General features: G+C 40.8%; 1 protein-coding gene across 3 annotated transcripts; it reads right to left on the bottom strand.

Moving 5' to 3' along the window:
* Positions 1-4,322: 4,322 nt before the first annotated feature.
* LOC132324793 (plasminogen-like) lies at positions 4,323-19,154 on the bottom strand. Of its 3 annotated transcripts, none has more exons than XM_059841277.1 (12): positions 19,064-19,148; positions 16,139-16,274; positions 15,400-15,506; positions 14,234-14,348; positions 13,038-13,201; positions 12,333-12,462; positions 12,089-12,207; positions 10,460-10,622; positions 9,464-9,594; positions 8,469-8,628; positions 6,730-6,962; positions 4,323-4,602 (listed from the first exon to the last, which is right to left on the bottom strand). In XM_059841277.1, exons 1-11 carry the CDS (start codon positions 19,110-19,112, stop codon positions 6,755-6,757), a joined length of 1,482 nt encoding a protein of 493 aa, XP_059697260.1. In that variant the 5' UTR covers positions 19,113-19,148; the 3' UTR covers positions 4,323-4,602; positions 6,730-6,754. The 3 variants fall into 3 exon arrangements, with proteins under 3 accessions (XP_059697260.1, XP_059697261.1, XP_059697262.1); XM_059841278.1 differs by having other exon boundaries at positions 6,772-6,962; XM_059841279.1 differs by lacking the exon at positions 15,400-15,506 and having other exon boundaries at positions 19,064-19,154.
* Positions 19,155-21,287: the final 2,133 nt, after the last annotated feature.

Genomic DNA, 21,287 nt, shown 5'->3' with positions numbered 1-21,287 from the left:
GGTGAAGGACAAAATGCTAAGAGCCAAATTGTAACAGAGAAGTTAAGGTTAGGTATGAGGAGAAATTAGTCCCCCACCGAGGTATTCAGATGCTGGGACTGGGGTCCAGAGAGGATGTGGGATTTTCACCCTTGGGGGCATTCCAGATTTGACAGGAACAAGGCACTGAGCAATCTGACAGAGCTGAACCTGTTCTGAGCAGGTGTTGGCATGAGCTCACCTCCAGGTGTCCCTTGCCACCTGTATATTGCTTGGCTGCATTCCAGGTGCACCCATGATTTGCAGCAGCCAAAACATAAAGAAAAAGTTACATTTTTAATTTTCTACAGAAATCAATGCTATGTTTTATTTCAGGTGCCAAGATTTCATTTTCCTTGTAGTTGGTAAAATAGTCCTGGATAAAGTCTTCTCTTTCATAGGAATTTGACAGCTTGGGTGAATGAGAGTTCAAAGCCTAAGGAGTACTGGGTGGGGGGAAAGTGACGGGAAGAGCAGTATGGAAAAAAGAATACATACATGAAAGTGGAAGGTGAATCATGGACATATTATGCACCATGCTCAGTATTTTGCCTTTTACATTTTCAACAAAAACATGTACTTTGGTAAGGACTATTCTCCTTGCTTACACAAGTAGCAGAGCAGTGGCAGGGAGACTGTCACCAGGGTTTTATTTGCTTACAGTCAAGAAAGAATGATGTTCATCCTTCTGTTACTTTGTTCTGCCTCTCAGAACCCTCTAGTTAAAGATTCTTTTCCACTGTGTGGTCTCCATTATTAAGCTTTCAAATAAAATACATTATTGGAAGGCTTTATAAACAAAAGAGAAAATTACAAGAGCAGGAGGAACAAAAATGAACCACAGCTTTTTAGCTTTTTATATTGACAGCTTATGTTCCCAGGCAAGTATCTAGAAAAAGAAGCATTTACACTGCATAAAATCTCCAATAACCCCATGGGTTTCCTAAATCAAACAGTTGTTAAATCAAACATCTGTGATGTGCCTAAGTAGTGACTCATGTATATGCCTTCAGTTATTTACCAGTGTTTGTGAATCCAGTTCCCTGTCAGTGGCAGTGGCAAAAAGCAAGTGAAACACTCCCAAGACCTCCACAATCAGGGAGTCAACAATGGTTCAAAATGAAATGTTTGCTAAGTTCTTCCACATAACCAGTTACCTCTGATTATCCAGCCAGCTACTGGGGCTGATGGTTGCTACCTCTTGGTGCCAACTTGCTCCCATTTTGTTGTTTTGTGCTGCAACCCTTGAGTACTGTGCAGCCTGTCTGCCTCTCCTTGCAGCACAGTGCAGCAACTCTGAGACTGCACGTACCTGGGTGTCCTTTCTGCTGCAACTTCTGTGACTTCCTGGCTTCAGGACATGAGTTTGGATTTGAACAACCACATTGCCATCAGGATGTGTCATGGATGGCATTGGATGCAACTATTTGAGATGTGAAGGGCCACCATTACTGCCTTCTGCCATGAACCGTGGTCTCTTTGCCATTATTACTCACAGCCATGTGAAGCTTGACTGGCTACTGACCAATTTGGGATGGTCAAAGCTTCTGTGCAGAGTAGCACTTTAGCTGTGCATAGGCACTCTCCAAGCCATTTTCATTCAAACAGCCCATAGGAATTTTTTAGCATGTGGTTGATTTCTCATTATCGATTTTATAATCATTATGTGCCCTTGGACATTCACACTCAGCCCTGCCCTATTGTTAAGGAATTGGCATGCCAAACTGCAGAGCTGAAGGTGATAATACCACACCCTGCAACAGAATTGGTTAAGTTACAAGGACTGAGACTTATTGAAAATTTTACTGGGGAAATGAAATAAAGCTTTCTGAAGAGAAGGCACATGGTAAAGGACTCTGTCTTTTAAGCATACTGTTTCATGCTGTTGCATGAAAAGATTAAGCTTGTTAGAGGGGGGAGAGCTGATCCCTCTCCCTGTTCCAACATGTGATAAAAGTACTGGGAATGTGTGGGAAGTGATGGGCTTCCTAACAGTGCCCATGAAGGAGCTGATACCCTGTCGGCCTTCTCCCAAATTATTGTTATTCGTTCCAAAATTTAGAGATCAGAGCCAAGACAAAAAAACTCTCAGAACCGCCCCCAGCTTACAAGTTCAAGTATCAAAAATAGTTGTGTAAATTATCTAATATTAGATAATATTAAACTTCACAGAAGGAAAGTGTTGCCTCCAAGAACACACTGGAAATCATGGATGATCTGCTTGACTCCCTGTGTGCTGAAAGATTGCTGCGTGCATTTCCCCCCCCAGAGCCTGATTGTCCTGCAGTTTTTGGACTCAAGAACTGCTGGAGGGAATTAACTTCATATAGGGATATTAACTAGATTTATGAATAGCAGCTGCCCCTTACAGGAGTTTCAGCATGCTTTCCTCTTCTTTCCTTTCTTCTCTACTTACTAGATGGGAGCAGGAGAGGAAAGGTCCCAGTGTGGTGGTTCTGGTCTGTTGTACTGAGATATGGGGTGGCTGTCAGAGACTGGGTGAGCTGAGAGTCTCAAACCAATGCTGGTGTGTGTGTGTGTGGTTGAGGATAGGTCAGGCCTTGCTTCAGACAGTGCCCCACCCTGAGACCCCCAGCCTGGGTGAGCTGTCAATCAATCAATCAATCAATCAATCACCAGAGGCTGTACTAACCCAGATCCTGATTCTTTCCAGCTATAGACAGGGAAGGCTTTTAAGTTGGAGAGCCACTGAAGGGCTTGGTTAAGTTGAAAAGGCTTATGATCTGAAATCATGACCCTGAAAATGATATGCTGAGGAGATTGGCATGAATGAGTGTTATTTTCTCTTTAACTCCTACCTCTGAGGCAATCCAGATCATTTTAGTAATAGAATTGTACTGCATGTCATTTCCCGTGATGTCCACTGACCTTTTCTCTCTCCCTGAATACAGGTTCTGGGAATCTCCCTGAAACCTGCTGGGTGGGAGGAATAAGGCTGGTGATCTGGGACATGTGTATTTGTTTGGGTCGTAGGGATACCTGGACATGTGACATTGTGGAGACCAAAAGGCAAGGTGACCTAAATTGAACTTGCTAAGCTTTTTTTGGAACTTGGCTTACAAGTCCAACAAGTAGCACAAATAGTTGTGTGAATTATCTAATGTTAAAGAATGCTAAACCTCAAAGTAGGAAAGTGATGCCTCCAGGAGCACAGGGAATCACAGATGATCTGCTGGATTTCTTTAGGTGCTAAAAGACTGCTGCATGTACTCACCCCCTGGAGCCTGATTATCCTGTGATTTTAGGATTCATGGGATGGTGGGGGGAATGAACTGCATGAAAAGATGTTAATTAGGTTTTACTGGTGTAGCAATTGCCCATTATATGAGTTTCAATATGCTTTCCTCTTCTTTCCTTTCTACTCTGCCTGCTAGATTTGACCCTGATGAGACCGAAGGAGGAAAGGTCCCAGTGCTGTGCTCCTCTTTGATTCTTGAGACACAGGATCATTGTCAGAGAGTGGGTAAGTTTAGTGTCCTGAGCCACTTTTTGGGGTGCTTGAAGTGCTTGCTTATGTGCTGCTAGGTGAGGTGATGCTCTGCCCTGCCCCCAGACCCCCTCAGCCCTGGCAGAGCTGTCAATTAGTCAATCAAACAATCAATCACTGACATGGAGGGGTGGTGCTAACCCAGCCCCTGACTGGCCAAGTGACTGGAAGTCTCTTCTAGGGGAAAGGCCCATGGAGGCTTAATGGAGCACAGGGCCAGCACGTGGTCTTGACCCTGCCAGCTTCCTGGAGTTCCTATCTCACCCGCGATGGAATCCTAGGAGGTGGTAGCTCTGTGTTTGTTCTTCTAAATATCTTCTGTCTTTCTTTCTCTGTCTCTCTTTCTTATCCTCATTCTCTTTTCATGGAACTTTGTGGGTTACGTAACATCTCATAGGTTTAAAGGTTTCTAGGTGAAATGGGCAAAGTAAATGCTAAGTACTAAATTAATGCTAAGTACTGCTATGGTAAGTGAATATGGTGTCATATTTAATCCTTTTGCCAAAGTCCCTTTATTTTCTGTGCTTTTGCCAGTGAGCTTTTGTGTAATTTTTCACCTCTTGAGAGTATCAGGTTGGGATTTCTCTTTGTGCCAACTAGTGTAAAGGAACCTTCAATTTAATTCCTGGATTTAAGTATTTGGGGTGTAACAGGGGTGAAGTAGGAGCCTTACAGCTGCTGTCACAGGCAATCATGGTTGCCTCACACAGGTACAACACGGATAGTCTGAAAGACAGTAACAATTGGTCAGCTTGGCTACTGCTTTGCAATAGCTACTTACACTCAGCCAGTAGTGGTATTTATTGAGGATTCCTATGAATTATTACATAACTCTTAAAACCAGTCATAAAACCATACTTGGAATGTTGTTTCTGACTCAGGGACTGCTTTCCAGAAAAATTAGCCTGCATCCAGATTCAGTGGGAAGCCACTTCATTCTTTATCCAAGAAACAAAACCAGGAATTTGAACAAAACCAGGCTTTGATGGCTGGGTACAATCCAGTCCCCAAGGGGTGACTCCATATTGGACAAATCTGTTCTTCTCTTGGCAGACCAGAGGTTCTCCAACTTCAGCCTAGGGAGGAAAGGAGAGTATGAAGTAGCTTCTCTAGTAATGGGGACACTAGTCATGCAAACAGCAAAATACTGTCAGGAATAATATGGTTTCTCCAAAGGCTTTAAAATGTGACTGACACAAGGATTGTAGAAAGTGTTTTATTAGACCTGCTGGAGTAAAAGAATTGGGGCTGAAAAAACTCCTTGTCTCTAAGCACCCAGGCCATGCTCTTGGTCTGAAGATCCACTAGTCATGGATGTGAGTACATCCCCAGATCACTGTGAGGTCAATTACACACACAAAAATGGAACTTTCCTAATTTTCCCTATCCCCGATCTACGTGATCTGAATAAAAATAATGTAACTGTTTGAATGCTTTAAATTCCATAAAATGCAGGCATAGCAGGATATGAATACCTGTGTCTGATGATTTTTGACTCTACCAATGGACGCACTGCCCACAGTCTCTAAGTCAGTATATTATAGTATATATACAGTATATGCAGTATATTACAGCCTTTGCTTCAGGTGAGTGGGATATTCACAACACTGGGCTAATATGAGTAAGCTATTACCTTACACAATTTTCCTGCTTTTCTGGTTGACTGTGTAAGGAAAAAAAAAAGCTGTGTATTCCTCAGTTCTTTGGCTTCATGCAGAGATGTTGAGCTTCTGAAACTATTTCTGAGCCTTGAAAGTCCTAATTATATGCATTTACCTGCTTATAGTCAAAGTTAGATTAGTCTTACCCGGCAGTTATCTATCCTTCCCAAAGTAAATTCACCACAAAATTAATGATTTTTAACACTTCCATTCATAAATCCAGGGTGATTATATATTGATATCAAGGAACTTCAGGCTAAACATTTTCTGTAACTTATTGCAAGTATCTGGAAAGACTTCAAAATTTTTGCTAAATTGGTATCAGTAAGCACTTTCATGAGAGAGGCATATTTCAGCAGCCCATTAGACTGAAGGAGCAAGTTTTGCTTCTAAGGACTTTGCTACAGGTACTTCTTTTCTGCTGCATGTAAGAAGAGCACCCAACTCAATTTAGAAATGGGTCTTTTGTTCAATCCTGCCACCTTCCTTTGCAAAATAAGTAACTCATGCAAAGCTCCACTATACTTTAAGAAAAGTCTCACCACTTTGACCAATGTGAGCTGTTAATTAAGGAAGTAACAAAACAGGACAGAGCAAAACCTAATTTATCTAATTTTGCAAAACTAATATGCCTTTGACCAATACAAGATAAGGTCACCCTCCTGAAAACATGAAGCACAACACAAGCAAAATTCTTATGATAATAAGAGTCACATATTTCAATAGCACACAGCTAGAGAAATACTAGAAAAGTCTGTTTTCCTTTTGTTCACCTAAATGAAAAAGGTGAATTCCTTCAGAATGCACTGTAAAATGACATAGGCTACAGGATATATACTAACTAGAGAGCACTTGCTGCAAAATGCAGCAGTACAGATCAGAGACCCGCCGGAAGGATGTAATTATTACATTGCAAGCCTAGTCAGTGAACTGGTTTTGGCTTAGATAGAGTTAATTTTCTTCTTAGTAGCTGGTAGAGTCCTGTGTTTTAGATTTAATATCAGAATAGCAATTATAACACACTGATATTTTGGTTGTTACTAAGTAGTGCTTACTCTCACTCAAGGACTTTTCAGTTTCCCCTTCTCTGCCAGTGAGGAGGTGCACAAGAAGCTGGGCAGAAGCACGGCCAGGACAGCTGACCTGGCCTGGCCACGGGGATGTTCCATCCCATAGAACAACATGCACAAGCATTACATGCACTGGATGGAGCCACTAATTGCTGCTCAAGGACAGGCTAGGCATTGGTCAGCAATTGTATTGTGCATCACTTTTGTTCCTTGGGTTTTATCTCTCTCTTGGGTTTTCATTGCAATTATTACTATTATTATTGCCACTATTATTATTCTTATGGTTATTGTACATAATTTTGTTTCCATTATTAAACCATTCTTATCTCATGAGTCTTACTTTTTTAAAAATTTTCCTCCCCACCAAAGAAGGGATGGGGGAATGAGTGAGCAGCTGCATGGTACTTAGTTTCTGGCTGTGGTTAAACCATGGCACTCAAGAATAATTTTGATAGGTTGCTATTTCCTTTACCCACAGACTCTACAGGAGGTGATGCTTATAGCCAGCTGTTACCAGATGTGGTGGGTGTAGTCCAGCCAATGTTTTGTTCCATCATTCCAGGGGAGGCATTTGATGCAGGCTCTTGTGTATGATCATCACACCTCTTGAGATTGCAGTACTCCCATATCGTGTTGGGGTCGGTGGTGAAACACCACGGGCTGCTGTCACCATCTGGGTTTCTACAATAGTTTTCCCTCAAATCCCTGCACAAATAAAGTCAACAGTCATGCTGCATAAGACTGAAAGTTAGCATAGGAATATCTTGACAAAAGAATGTACTATGTACATCTACTATGTACAAATAAATAGGTTTATTGGTTTACTTACGGCCAGATATCCTATTACCAGCAAGCACATCTGTGGTTGTGATGCTAGTGAAGAGTTGTATTTCACATGTTCATTGGAATCCTGAATATATTTATGCATAAGGAAACAATTCAACTACTGCCTTATACTCTGGATGTAATATTTCAATGTACTAGTACCTAAATAATTACCCCACATGGTAATTAAAAAAAAATTTACAAGTAGGTGTGTGTAAGCATACACAATTGTCAGAATGTGTGAATTAGTAATAAATATGCAAGAAAATTCATGCTATTGGGGGGAACTTAGGCTTTTCCAAAATGTTTTAAATGTTAAAATGTTCCTTCTCATATTCAGAAGAATGGCAAACAAATGCTTATGCAATTGATCCCCTCTTACACCCCAAACCCCCATTTCTACTGAATGGGGTACTCCTCTACTGACTTCAGTGAGAGGAATTCCATGTCTGTGCTTGCTGGGGCATGGGCAAGTAGAATTTCTCTTTTCAATAATTTGCAGAGTTGCAGTGTTTCCCCCTCCTAAATCGCAGCATGGACTCAGAATAATAAAGAACTGAAATGCTTTTTCTCCGAATATGACAGAACACATGAATGCCAGATTTTCCCTGCTTGATTTTAATTCTCTAAAATGTTTTCGAAAGATATCATCCCCTCTGGGGATATTCCAGTTTTTTCATGCCAAAATATAACTGAAAATTTCAAATTATTTAGGGTGACAGCATAAAAAGGGCAAAAATTTAAAAAAGTATCAATCTTCCTGCTTATAATCCACTAAGCATGATGGATTTCCTCACAATCACTCCTGTAATTGTAATCCTATTCCTGCCCTTACTAAAAACTGGCACATTTGTGATTTTGATTACCTTGTCACTGCTCCAGTCATTCCTGGTGCAGTTTGGTTAGTCTGAAGAAGGTAAATCAAGGGGAAATTTCAGTGCACAGAATTCTGGGTGCTCAATTCCAACAGCAAAGAACACTTAGTTGGCATTTCTAGGCATGACCTATCTGACTTCATGTTTTGTATCATAAATGCTGTGTCCTGCCCAGATTAAATCCTTAGAAAGGCCACAACAACAAGCCCCAAATTTATAAATGAAACACATATTTCAGTAGATGCCTTGTCTCTGGATGCAAGTCTCCTGGTGTTGGTTGCAGAAGATCATATTTAAGAGTAAGGGGCACAGCTGTATTTTAGTCAGAATTTAGATAATAAAAAACCACAATTCTTACAGATGAGACTAAGAGAAAACATTTCTGTATCTTAGAAAAGTTCTCTTTTATCAATATATTCCCTAGCAGTGTTTTAAAGCATAGCTGTGCAACGATAATACAACCAGCAGCAGTTACTGCCAGAGAAAGCGAGAAAAGGTGAGATAAACGTACGCGTCCGGGAATCTGTCCGGGGTTTTTATATGCTTGTGTGGGAACATGGAGCTCCAGGCCTGGCACTTCCTTCCCGATGCAGTGACTGAAGCTGTGCCACGGTAACTCTGCCCTTTGCCTCGGTAGCACTCCTCTGTTAGGGGAGCTTGTACAGGCACACCTGGAGGGAACAACAGAAACTGGTCTTTGGCATCATAATTTTAATGTTCTTACAGAGTGGGCACAAGAAAGCCTCAAACACACAGGATGACAAAAATTAACAACCCGTTTATGCAGACAGTATCCAGTGAAGTCATCACACCTGCAGCAGAAGGGCATTTCCAAAGATACTGAGAAAACTTTCACAGTTTTAACATCTTATGTTAGATGTTTTTCAGCAAAGGGTTCATCAGTTAGTTTCATTTTGGCATAAGTGAACATGTCAGAATTAAAGATAAGGAAGTTCTCATGCAAAATCCTCAAAGATTAGATACTGGTGATTTTGCCCATGATATTTCTCAAACAGACATTAGGTTAAACTTCAGTCTCTCTATTATCCTTTTGGTGGTGATTTTCTTGTTAATTTTGTGCTTAAATGAATGAATGCTTCAATTTGATTTTTAATTGCGTTGCAAGCTCTTGTCACCTCATTTGTGGTTAACTTCCAAAAATAGGAGTTACTTTTGTTTAGCAATTTTTCATCTCTTTAAGCCGTTTCATTTTTCAATGAATTTGCTATAACTGGCCTACCTTTGGGAAGAAAGGAATATAAAAACATAAATATCTTTCATCCTGTAACTCTTCTGTCAATTCAGCTTGTGATTTGTATCTTTCACTGTACTTCCCTAACCACTCAAAGTGTAATATTTGGCAGATTTTGCAACATGCAAGGCAGACAAACATTAAGAGTGACAAAGTGACTGAAAAAAAAAATAAATTAGCACATTTACAATATGAAACAATAAATCTTTCACTGTTTTAAAGTCCTTATCTCAAGTACAGTCCTCTATTCATACCAGCAATCCCTTGTTCTGTTCTGTCACAGGGAGGAATTCTGCAATATTCCCATCTAATGTTACTGTTGGTGGTGTAGCACCAAGGCTTCTTCTCTCCATCAGGGTTTCTACAGTAGTTTTCCTCTAAGCCCCTTAAAACAAGAAACAGGAATGCTGACTTTAAACCAGTCACAGAAATACAGAAGAGTTGTGTACATGACTATTAACAACTACTGCACACAGAATTCAACTCAGTGGTGTATTTATTCCTTTTGGAGATTGATTAACCCATGCACCACTCCTTTGGGACTAATCAATGGTCTTCTACTTCTCAGTCTGAATGCTCAAGATACAGAAAGAACTTTTCCAATACTCTTGTTGTTGAGGTCAAGATGTGGCAGAAAGAGCTGACTTCAAAACACAAGGCACTGATATCCCTGAGATTACAGTAAGAGCCAGGCAAGGCTGGATGTGACAGACTGGAAGTGTGTACATAGGAGCACTGGTGCACGTTGCTTTCCGCCCAGAGAAAGTGAGAGTGGACAGGGTTCCAGCTCCCTAGGAAAACTTGCAGGATCAAACTACAGAGCTATAAACCGGGTCAGTTCCAGCTATTCCTGCACACTAGTAATGCTCTGCAAACCCAGCTCCTCTGACCTTGGAGCACAAGGATGTATGGGAGTATGTTGTCTTTGGAGCATCATTCTTCAGAAGAGTAATGCATTGAAGATGTGCCAAAACACAGCCAAGGGATTTTTAACATAAAAGTAGTGAACTAACTATAGTTCTGCTGTGGGATGTGGAGGAGACAAGTGAGAAAAATACATGAGAATAAACAGGGAGGCAGAAAAAAATGAAGAGCAAGACCTGAACAGAAGTAATGAGCACTGATAAACAGTGAGAATTACAACTTAACAACATAAATGATAAAAACCTGTCCTCCTCTTGCCTCTGCATCTAGATGGATAGGGAACAACTGTTCTTTGGTATTTGTTAAAATGATGAGGCTCAGCATACTTGCAGGGGTATCTGTCAGGAATCCAGCCATGTTTGTGAGGAAACTGTGTGTTCCAGTGTTGACAGGCATTTCCCGATTCAGTGATGGCTATCCTTCCTCGATAGTCTTCACCTCTCCCTGAAAGACACTGGGAGTCCAGGCCAGAGACTGGTGGGGGTGTAGCTGTAACAGGAAAAGAAAATAAAAATAAAAGGAAAGGGGAGGGGAGGAAAATACTGCTAAGTATTGCTTTCAAATATATATAAACGCCTTTGTTTCTGTAATGTTGAAGATGTATTTTTTTTTCTTTCAGCAGAGGTTACACTGGTTAAAAGCCATGTCAAAATCAAAGAGGACACTCTTGTGGGCCTCCAGACTGCCAGATGGATGTCCTGAGTCTGTCCTTTCACAGCAGCCAGTAAATAACTTGGCTGGGTTGAGCCAGACTCTGTGCCTACTGTCCCCTGAGAGCAGAGCAGGAAGGGCAGTGAGTAGTCTTGCACAGTCTTGAAAACCCGAGTGAGATGGAGTTTTATTGTGTATTGTATTACAATAATACAATACTCAGTACAATACACACAGATAGTGTGGAAGGGCAGAAAGGACCAAGAAGAAATAGTGAGAGAAAGCAGAGCAGCCTTCAGAGCTGAACCTCTGGAGTCAGTGAACTGGGGAAGAGGGACAGAAGGAATAGTGAAAAAAAGAGAGAAAGTGAAATGGTCTGCCATGTGGGGAACAGCAAAGCAAACAAGAGTAATGATCAGAGGCATAGAACCTGCAGAGGGCAAATAGAAAATACAGCACATACTTATACAGAATTCCCCAAGGACATGAGTATGACCCTAAAAGGTTGATATGTTCCTTAAACTTTAAGTTTTAAGCGTAGGATGTAAATGCTTTGGTAACTGTCACAATTTATCATACAAAAGTCTATAAATAGTTATTCTGCCATCTGTAATTGAGCATGCTAAGAGAACTACATCTAGCAAACACACACCACTGCTTAGAGCACTGGCAAGATACATAAGAAAGCAATCTCTAGAGAGAAAAAACACACTTATAATTGTTTTTTCTCGAAGTGCAATCCACTTCTACAATAGGGAATGTTACCTCTTAATTCAGTGCCTTGGAAATATCTAGATTTAGTGTGCTCAACTTAATGGGTTAAGCTAGCTCACTGATAAGCCAGGTTTTTCTCCTGAGGTCTAAACCTGTTTCTCAGGATTCATACCTTGCTAAGAAAAAGGTAGTGCTGGCTGTGCAGATCAGACCCAGGTAAAATATCACAGTATAGCCACAAGATAATTTAGATGATTTTTATGAGTTAGCAGATCAGCAGTGAACTACCACCTGATTTACCCTTAATGTCTTGCCTCCCAGGTCAGTTGAAAAGTAAAGTGGTTAAGGGCAAATTATGGTTTCCCATAATATCTTTGGCTGTTCTTCACTTTGTGACACCTTCATCCTCACTGACCATACATGATTTTACATAATAGAAGTTTAATGAGTGATTCTGCTTATTAATGTGCCCTTTCCCTGATTCACAGAGATACCTGTAGGTTACTCAGAACTGTGGTTTCTTTCCTTTCCCCTCCCTGCATAATTTTAATGAGCTACCCTCTGGAGTAACCTCAGGAAATCAGACTCACTGCAACGAGGAATGTTGCAATATTCCCAGCGTTTATTCGGGTTGGTAGTGAAACACCAGGGCCGAAGTTCACCATCAGGATTGCGGCAATAATTCATCTTCAGATCCTTCTCTGGATAGCTGTGCATTGAAAATGGAGAGAAACCTGTTGTGAGTCAGCAGCAGCCGTGTGCAGCAATGAGGCTGTCTGCAGGCAGGGGCTCCCAGGCTCTGTGGGAATGAATTCGGTGCTGAGTGTCACTCACTGTTTCAGGATAAATCCATGCATATGAGGCTCCTGGACATCCCAGTGTTGGCACTCCAGTCCAGACTCTGTTCTGGAAACTTCTCCGCGGTAATCCTCGCCGTTACACTGCATGCACTCCCCCAGAGGTCCTAGGCAGAAGGAAAACGAAGCGAGAAATGGCCCAGCCTATTCATGGAAGATTATGCTGAAAGGACAAGTGGGGTTTGCTCCACCTAACAATGGAAGGAGTTCAGAAAGCTGTGCATTACAGCCTGGCCAAATCAGTAATGCTTCAGGAATATGTTTCACTTGCAGGGAGGAATTTGTCATAATTCTGTATGTACTGTTAGCAATGGGAGTTCAGTGAATTGCACAGCACTTGGGTTAGTTTTTACCCTTGCTACAATTAGATAAATTACTTGTGTAAGAGCAATATAATCCTTATCCAGGTCTCTGCAGTTCTCTGCCAGTAGAGTCAAAAGTAACAAGATAGATGAAGATAAAGTAAACAGTATCAGCAAATGATTAAAAAATTTTAGTCCTTCCATATTTACAAAATAACTTTGATAACTCATGCCAATTAGGAAAACAACCTTTCTGTTGAGATCTTAAGTTCATCTTGATTTAAATTCCAATTTGAAAAAAATTGTAAAAATAAAGCACAAAAAAGTAGCAGGAATAATATTACCTACTTGAACATCCCTCCTCTGAAAAGTAAATATACCTTCTCCAGTGTGCGTGACCTGGTCCTCACACTCTGGGATGGCACAGTAATCAAATCTCGTAGCAGGATCTGTTGTGTAACACCAGGGTCCATTTTCATCTGCATCAGGGTTTCTGCAGTAATTTTCTTCCAACCCTGCATTAGGGTGCTTTTCAGGTGTATACCTGCAATAGTATTAAACTTCTATTTTAATGCCAGTGCTTTAGTGGCGCGGAAGGGAAACGTTCAACCTGCTCAGCTAGCTGGGAATTTTATTCATTCACAGTAAAAATGAGAGAAACTGATTTCCCATTGTAAGCCATAAATGAAAACTGAAAAATCATTCTTAACTACAATTATTATTAGCTTTCTCCCCAGCCCCCGTTGCCAGCAAGAAGTGAGCTTACAGCCTGTAAGGACAATGACAGTCTAAAAGGACAATTGCTGTCTTTAATTCGTGCAGTTGATCTAATGAGCTCACTGCAACCTGTGGCTCTGTCATGTGTTTGTTTTAATGGAGCTGCTTTAAAAGTTGTCTGTTTCTAGAGACTATTCACCAAACACAACTAGGTCTCAGAGAGATCTGAAGCAAGTGAAGCTAGGCTTCTTCCTACAGCAATCTTCCCAGAGAAGACTAAATTACTTTTAAATTATCTGAACAAGAGTATCCGAGTGTATTTAAGTAGAATAAAAAAAAAAAGAATTTAAATACTTCAACATAGATGAGAGGACATAGGACCTCTGCTTCCCCACTTGCTTCAGTGAGCCCAGTGGCAGCCAGCCCTGTGAAGACTCTACCTAGCCAGATCCATTTGGTCCTTGGATACTTTTCTCAATTGTTTTTATTTATTTTGACTATCTGTATGGCAGGTAGGAGGAGCCTAGAGTTGGACAGATATCGCTTGATACAGAGGAGAGTAATTCTGACCCCACTGTTACCAATAGCAAAAATCTTCATCATGTTGAGAGAAGAAACACTTAATCTGCTTAAGACACCTCACTTTTAGACACAACTTACCTAGCTGACAATGCGTCCTTTCCTTATCCAGATCTTTGCAGTAGAGTCAAAAGTAACAAGACAGGTAAAGATAAAGCTGTTTCTCAAAGTCACCTGACAACAGGATTTGATAACTTGCATAAATCTGTGTATATATATGAAGATGAGGAAATTTGGAAAAGGTTCAGAACAGCAAAAATAAATGTAAATAGGGACATACTTTGGTTTGTGGGGTATTTTTTCTGCCCACTTCTGGCATGGAATACCCCTCTGAGTCTTGGCTTCTGTTCCTCTGTAGTCTGTCCCAATCCCTCTTTTACACTGCATAAGGTAAACTGAAACAGAATCAAATTTGTAAATTCAGTGGTGTTACAACATTCATTGGTGCTGAAAATCTGCAGATATAACTGAAGCTTATCTGTACATGATGGACCATGTTTTACTCATGTTTTGAACCTCTTGTGCCTGCAAACATTCTATAATGTATTTTAAAATAAATTAGTAGCAGCAACCAAAGAGCATCTAAAGAGAAACATTCTGAAGCATTGTTATAAAGCTGTATAATCAAGTCAAGAGGACAGCTATATCCAGTTTTTGGTGTGCAAAATAATGCAGGCTTATACTATCATAATACTGGGATAAATAGGAATGTCTTTCACCAGCAGCTGGGGATTCTTGGGAAGGCATTGTTCATAAGCACATTTGCAGTGTGGGTGTCATCCAGCTATCCCTTTAAGCCAGAAAATACTTAGTTATCAAAATGCACTTGTCACATAAGTGTCCCCCAAACTTTTGATTCATCTTAGTCTCGGACTCTCCCAGGTGTTTTTCTAGTAGGATTCCAAGACAGAGAATGCAAATCATGTTGATGGTGCTTTTATTAGCAACAGACACTGAAAAATTTCCACTTATTTAGGGCAGTGATCTAGATTTTCCCTTCCTTTTCCTCTGTCTTGTTTGCACAAGAAGAATCTCCCCAAAACCTCAAAATATAAAATGAAAATGCTAGAGCAAGGACAAGAGACCAATCTGCTGGGAAAAAATGGGTTCCTCCTGAATTATTTTAGCCTGTCTAAATAATAAAGCTGGACACATCTGACACCTGGGGAGAGGAGATGAAGACTATACAACTGGGTCTGAGAGGAAGGCAACTAGTAACTTCTCAGTTCAAATGGCACATGGAGACCACCATAGATCTAGGCCTTGGTATTTGATACCTCTTGAACAGCATTTTTAGTAATGTGGCTTCTTCCTGTTTGGCCCCCAAATTCTCTATTAGTTTTCTGCCCTATAGAGGGATTTGCTGCAGCACTGCAGCAGAGAAAAGAAGGATGCCATTAGAATAGGCTTGATGAGTAAATATGTTACATCTTACTGTACACATACTTATCTTCTCATAAAGAACTGTGTCTGTGCTGGCAAATGTCACTGTCATTTTAGCATTTTCAGCCAGTGTTAAACACTGTAGCTTTTTCCTGGTGAATAGGAAAGCCCTGTTGAAATTGAGAAGGAAGCAATATTGACATAGGAAGCAATATTTTAAATTCAATTCATATTATTAAACTTGTAAGTATTTTTCTATAAATTATTAATTTGCTACCACTGTTTTATATTCATTCTTATCTTTCAGATTCTGCACTCAATATTTTAGACAAGTAAGAGGTTAGGGTTATCTACTACTCTCAAGTGGCTCACTTATTCAGGATATATGACTTCATGAATAAATTATTGTGTGGGGAACTAGAAACTGCACTGGCAAAGCATTATCAACAGCATCCTAGCTGCTCAGGTTTGTTACTGTCCCTACAATGAACTAGAAACCTTGTGCTCTTGTGAAACAAAGCAGCATCCAGCTAGAGAGGCTCAACCAGTTCTCCATGTAATGTTGGATAAGAGTGGGAACTTGAACATTTTCTATAAAATGAGCAGTATGCTGTAAATCCACTCTTTATTTGATCTTGTGGTGATTTATGGCTGGAGATAGGTCACAAGCTAAAGGCACAGCATGGGAGACACTGCTGTAGGCAGAGCAGAATGGGGATGTTGGTTCTGAGTAAAGGTAGGAACATATAATTGATATGCAGACACCCACAATGGCACAGTTTTAAGATTCAACAGAAATTACCTGCAGGTAAAATTTCTTTCAGCTTCACATTTGTCTGCGCATTCTTTTTCATTATTTGTCTCATAAAACTGTTTGTTTCGAGTAAGTATCCAAACACCGTCTGTTCTTGAATAGCCATCCAGTATATCTCCTTTCACTAGAAGGGAAGGAAAGGAATCAGACATTACAAATGAGAATTCTGCAGTTTAGAAGATCTCTGGATTTCAGTCCCATTTTCCATGTAGCTTGGACAGGTGAAGACACAATTTATTTTGCATAATTCTGGGTAAAAGATGATGAACTCTGTCTCCTGACAGAATCACAGCTGAATGACTGCAACATGTAATGGGAAGAAAGAGGCAGAAGAAAGATGTAGAGGCAATTCTGATTAGAGTTATGCATGAGTTTGAAGCTAAAAGCAAAAAATGGGAAACAAGAGCGAGGGGGAATGGAGAGAGAGAGTCTAAGTAGTGTCAACATCAACCAGAGAAAGATGAAGGGAAGTGATACCCTTATCAAGGTTTTAGAGAAGCATGAATTCGGTGGATGGGAGATTATGACCTGTCATGTAGATTGTGCAATCCCTGCAGCTTCATTGGTCACTGCCTGGTTGTTTGTCCCAACATGTCTTGCCCCAGAGCAAGAAACCCCAATCACAAAGTTCCTATACAGCCTTTTACAATGCCCACCATTGTTTTATTGCAATTTGGGCAGACTTAGTAATGAAATTGTCAGGCTACATCTCTGTTGCAACAAATTAACCCAAGATTTTAAATTAGTGAATCAGTATTATTAGATCTGAAAGTGACATATGCATAAGAATTATATTATCTACTTGCTAATAATTCTAACTCACCTCTAAAATACTGTAGCTCACAATAGAGTTTACCACATAATTGATTTTTTCCTTTTTATGTCTAAAAAGATTCTATGTTTCTGTTTCTAATTTCTACAAGATTTTATTTCTGTCTCCAGCATCAGGTTACAGTGTTGCACAAGTGAGTTTAATTGGTCATATGATTTAATTATTTAATTTTTTCACTATAGATTATTATTGACAGATGCAGGAACTTCATAATTTTATACACCATGCTCACAGGTAATGTGAATTTTTCATTTACACACTCATATTAGGGCTGAATTCACTGCAACATCACTCCAGTGTTACTAATTCCCGTGACATATGGGCCATTCATCACCTACCTCCTATGACACCGATTCACACAAAATAAAAGATATTTTGGCCACTAATAAAAATAAGATTATTCATTGCCCGAGGGCATTTTCTGTATCTCTTTGCAGAGTTGGCTCAATGCTATAAAACCTGCATGTCTTAAGAAATCCCTGACACTGAGGCTTCCCATATCTAGTCCTACTGTTACAGCAGGGCTATGCAGAGCACCAATAGCCTAGCTTACTAATTTCTCTTTCTGAGTTAGTAGACACGTGCTTCCTTTCCTGAATTTTTTCCTGACTTAACTGAAGCCATGTTCCAGAGGACTAGAAAAAGAAAATACTCCTTTCCAAACTTTATTTACTCATCTTAAAATTCTGTATTTTTTCAAAGCACTCTCTTTTGGATACTATTACTTTTCAGTGACTATAAGAAAAAAAAAATTATTACAGTTGGATTGAGAATGAATACATGGGAACTTGGATGACATGTATAAACTAAAAGTCAACATAGATTGGCAGAAACTTAGATAATAGAAAAGAAAAGGTGATGCTGATTGCCTGAAAAACACTTCAAAAAGGAAACTTAAGAAAAGAACGTAAGAGATTTTAAATGCATTAGGGAATATATTAGTCTGACTAAAATTTATATAAATCCAGATATTGCAGGGGATAATTGAACAGAATATTCAAATACATGTGAACAAACAAATTTCTTAATTTCCATAAGCCTCTATCCAGATTTGACCAGTACTAAGCCAAAAAACCATAAAAATTTGCTTTAAGGTATTTGTGGACCATCACTTTGGAGCAAGTCAGCTAGAGCTGATAATAACGAACAAATAAAACTCCCCACTTTCTCAGTTTTCTCTTATAACCTTGTACAGTCACACAATGATGTGTCCCTGGTATTCTGACCTGAATATTAAAAACTCATAAAAACGGTACTGATATGTATTTATCAGTACTTTTAAAAAGTCATTTACGTGCCATGCAATTATACATAATTTTGAAGTACAGCAGAGTACGGTGTCTGAAATCTGATTGAAATATATACTACATATGGAATAGTTATTTACAGAATTTGAAATCCATATATTACCATCAGTGGAACACCTATCTTACAACATCTTTTGGAACTGTAAGAAAGAATTCTGGACGTATTTCTGGAAAAGGTGATCTAGGTTACTGGGGAGTAAATTTGTATTTACTGCCCTCAGGAAAACAAGGGAGAACATTTTATTGTGTTGGACAACAGAAAATGTGAAATTGTTGGAATATAAAGAAGCTTGTTAATTTTTCATTTTGTTTTAAATATTTCATTTCAAAGCTTTAGAACTCCTATCATAAACGATGAAAATCAGTATCACTGTGCTTGGCAGTAAACACAGCTTTACCTCTAGCATTTGATCCAAAGCCTGCTGAAATTAGAGCTAACTTCTGACTGACTGCTGTGGGTTTTGCACCAGACTTTGACAGGCTGCTTCCCAAGGGTGCCCTGTCTCTGGCCATGGGAAAGGTTTGCCTGGGGCCATTACTTGCCCCTGCAGACACCAAGGCAGCTGGTTTTCTGGTGTTGCTAATGAACACAACCCTGGGGCAACCACAGCTCTCTCTTTGCTCAACAGCAGCTCTTTCTGACCAGCAAGGCCCAAACCCATCGTTGTCCAGGGAATGAGTCCCATTGACTTAGGGACCTACCTGCACCACGTGGAGCCTGCTAGTGTTTGGCCCCAGTCTCAAGCAGGCAAGCAGAAGGCAAAGGGCTCTTACCTGAGCTGAGCAAGAAAAGGAAGAGAAAGGCAGCTTTGCTAATCCCCATTTTGGCCCAGATGGCGGGTGCTGGAAAGTGTGTTGGTGCACAAAGTTTTATTGACTCTCACTGGAGTGAGGCAGCATCAAACAAACAAGGCAGGAGGATTAAGTTAATCATTATCCTGTGCTGTGCCCCCCCTGCCATGGTATGGCTATGAAAACAACCTTGAATTGGATGGATTACCAAATCAGGCTCAATAATTTCTGCTGGATACTGGGAAATGTGAAAGCACTTTCTGCTTTTGTGGGACATGTTTTTGGGTATTTTTTCCTCAGATTGCTTGGCATCACTTTGTTAAGGTAAAGATGAGGATCATAGTGGTGGAAAGTATGGGAACAAGACACAATCCACACACCTAATTCTATATAGTCCTGGGTATTCAGCTTTAGGTCCCAATAGTGTTTCCAGTCAGAGACTTGGACGGCTTTAATTGAAACTGCTGCTGATTTATGCTCCTGTGTAAGTCAGTCCCCCCAAACAGACACTGATAATGCTAACTCTGTATCAGAATTGTTTTTAACACCCTCCCATGCCCTTTCTGGAGGAAAAAAAAACATTACTTCCCTCAGCTTTTTTTCCATTTCTGGTTTAGTTTTTGTTGTTCATGACTTGGGAGGCACCTTTCACTTTGGTTCAGGGTATGTTGTGCCTTTCACCTCCAGGCAAAGCTGCTGATATCCCAAGTCTACCCAGATCTCAGGATGTGTGCAGGGTACCCCATGCATTTCAGCAACATCTGTCACATCTGTCAACTCCATGGGGCTCAGCTAAGGCAAGCCAGGCATTGCCAGCCATAGGACCTTCAGGAATTTCAACTGGCTTGCCTGGCCAGTCAGGGTAGCCTTTAGCTGGGATTGGGAGGGCAGATGGGAGGAAGGTGGGAGTCCTGCATATTCCCCTCTGTGCTGGAGTCACCCCAGGGTAAAGGCAGTGGCCAAAAGGTGCATGCCTCCAGGGCACAGGTGGGAAATGCACCCTGGGCTGTTGAGGAGGCAGTGGGGGATTGGCCTTTTTGTGGGTTTTTGCCTCAGCTTTGTCACACTGCAGAGGGCTCTTAGCCAATGTGTAACCTGTAGTGAGAACAGGCAGGAGTGACACTAGGAGGAAAACAAACTGTTGGTACTCACTGTTTTGTGCTGAGCTGTGTCTATATGCCAGTGCATCCACAGCTCATCCGCATCCCAACCTACAATCTGGGTTTGAGCATATCATTCAGCCTGTACCACACCTGACAGAAGGATATTCCTACAGGGGTGTTCCTACAAGGCTTCAGAAAATCAGTGGTTGAACAGGGAAAAGAACCCAAAGTTTCTATGGAGACACTCATGGTGGAAGCAATCACCACTGATTTCTGCTTGGCCAGCCAGCCAGTCTGTTCCCTCCAGCCAGCACGTCAGCTCATGCATAGGTGAATCCTGGGGCCACGTGGCTGTGGGAGAGACAGGCTGTCCTCACGGAAGCCAGGAGCAGCTTACAGGGCCTTTCTGGGGACATGAGGGGGAGGAAGCAGGACTAGGGGACCATTTGGGGGAGGGGGGTAGAAGGGCATGCAGGACCTGAAGATTTCCAGTTTAATACAGCAGAGAAGTGGGGTTAGCAAGAGACTCAGTGGGATGTGATGAACAGGGATATGAACTTCGGGGAGCCAAGCCTCCCTTTTTCTGTCATTGACAGCACTACCTGCTCTGTCCTCAGGTAGCAAATGCTGTAGACTACAGATGCAGAAGTCTGAAACCACTCTAGATCTGCTAGCAAATAGCGTGGAAACGTCTTTTCTCTTGGAGTTCAGAGAAAACGATGAACAGTGAAAAGCAGAGAGATTTTTATGCCCAAATTCTAATAGCAACAAATAAAATCACATCTTTGCTGATGAAAACTATGCTGCAATCCCACCTCACGCTGTGTGAGATTTTCCGGAGAGCGTGCTGTGCTGACAGTGTCCAGAGGGGTGCAGCAGACGACAGCTTTTGGAAAAAGTGAGTGACATCAAATCCGAGCCCGGCAAAAGTGTCAGACCACACTCAGGATACGTTGTCAGGCGATGTTTGTCTACAAGCTAGCTCATATTGCAGCTCAAGCTTATAAGGAAATTTGCTGTATGCAAGTATGCTTTGCTTTTCTTTCTCTGTTTCCCCTTTTCCTTCCTACCTTAATACAACAGGTTTCAGGTTGATTGGTTTG

This window comes from Haemorhous mexicanus, chromosome 3, assembly GCF_027477595.1.
Source record: "Haemorhous mexicanus isolate bHaeMex1 chromosome 3, bHaeMex1.pri, whole genome shotgun sequence".
Lineage (NCBI taxonomy): Eukaryota > Metazoa > Chordata > Aves > Passeriformes > Fringillidae > Haemorhous > Haemorhous mexicanus.
The sequence above is the reverse complement of the archived record's forward strand: the minus strand, read 5'-3'. Positions and strand labels throughout refer to the sequence as shown.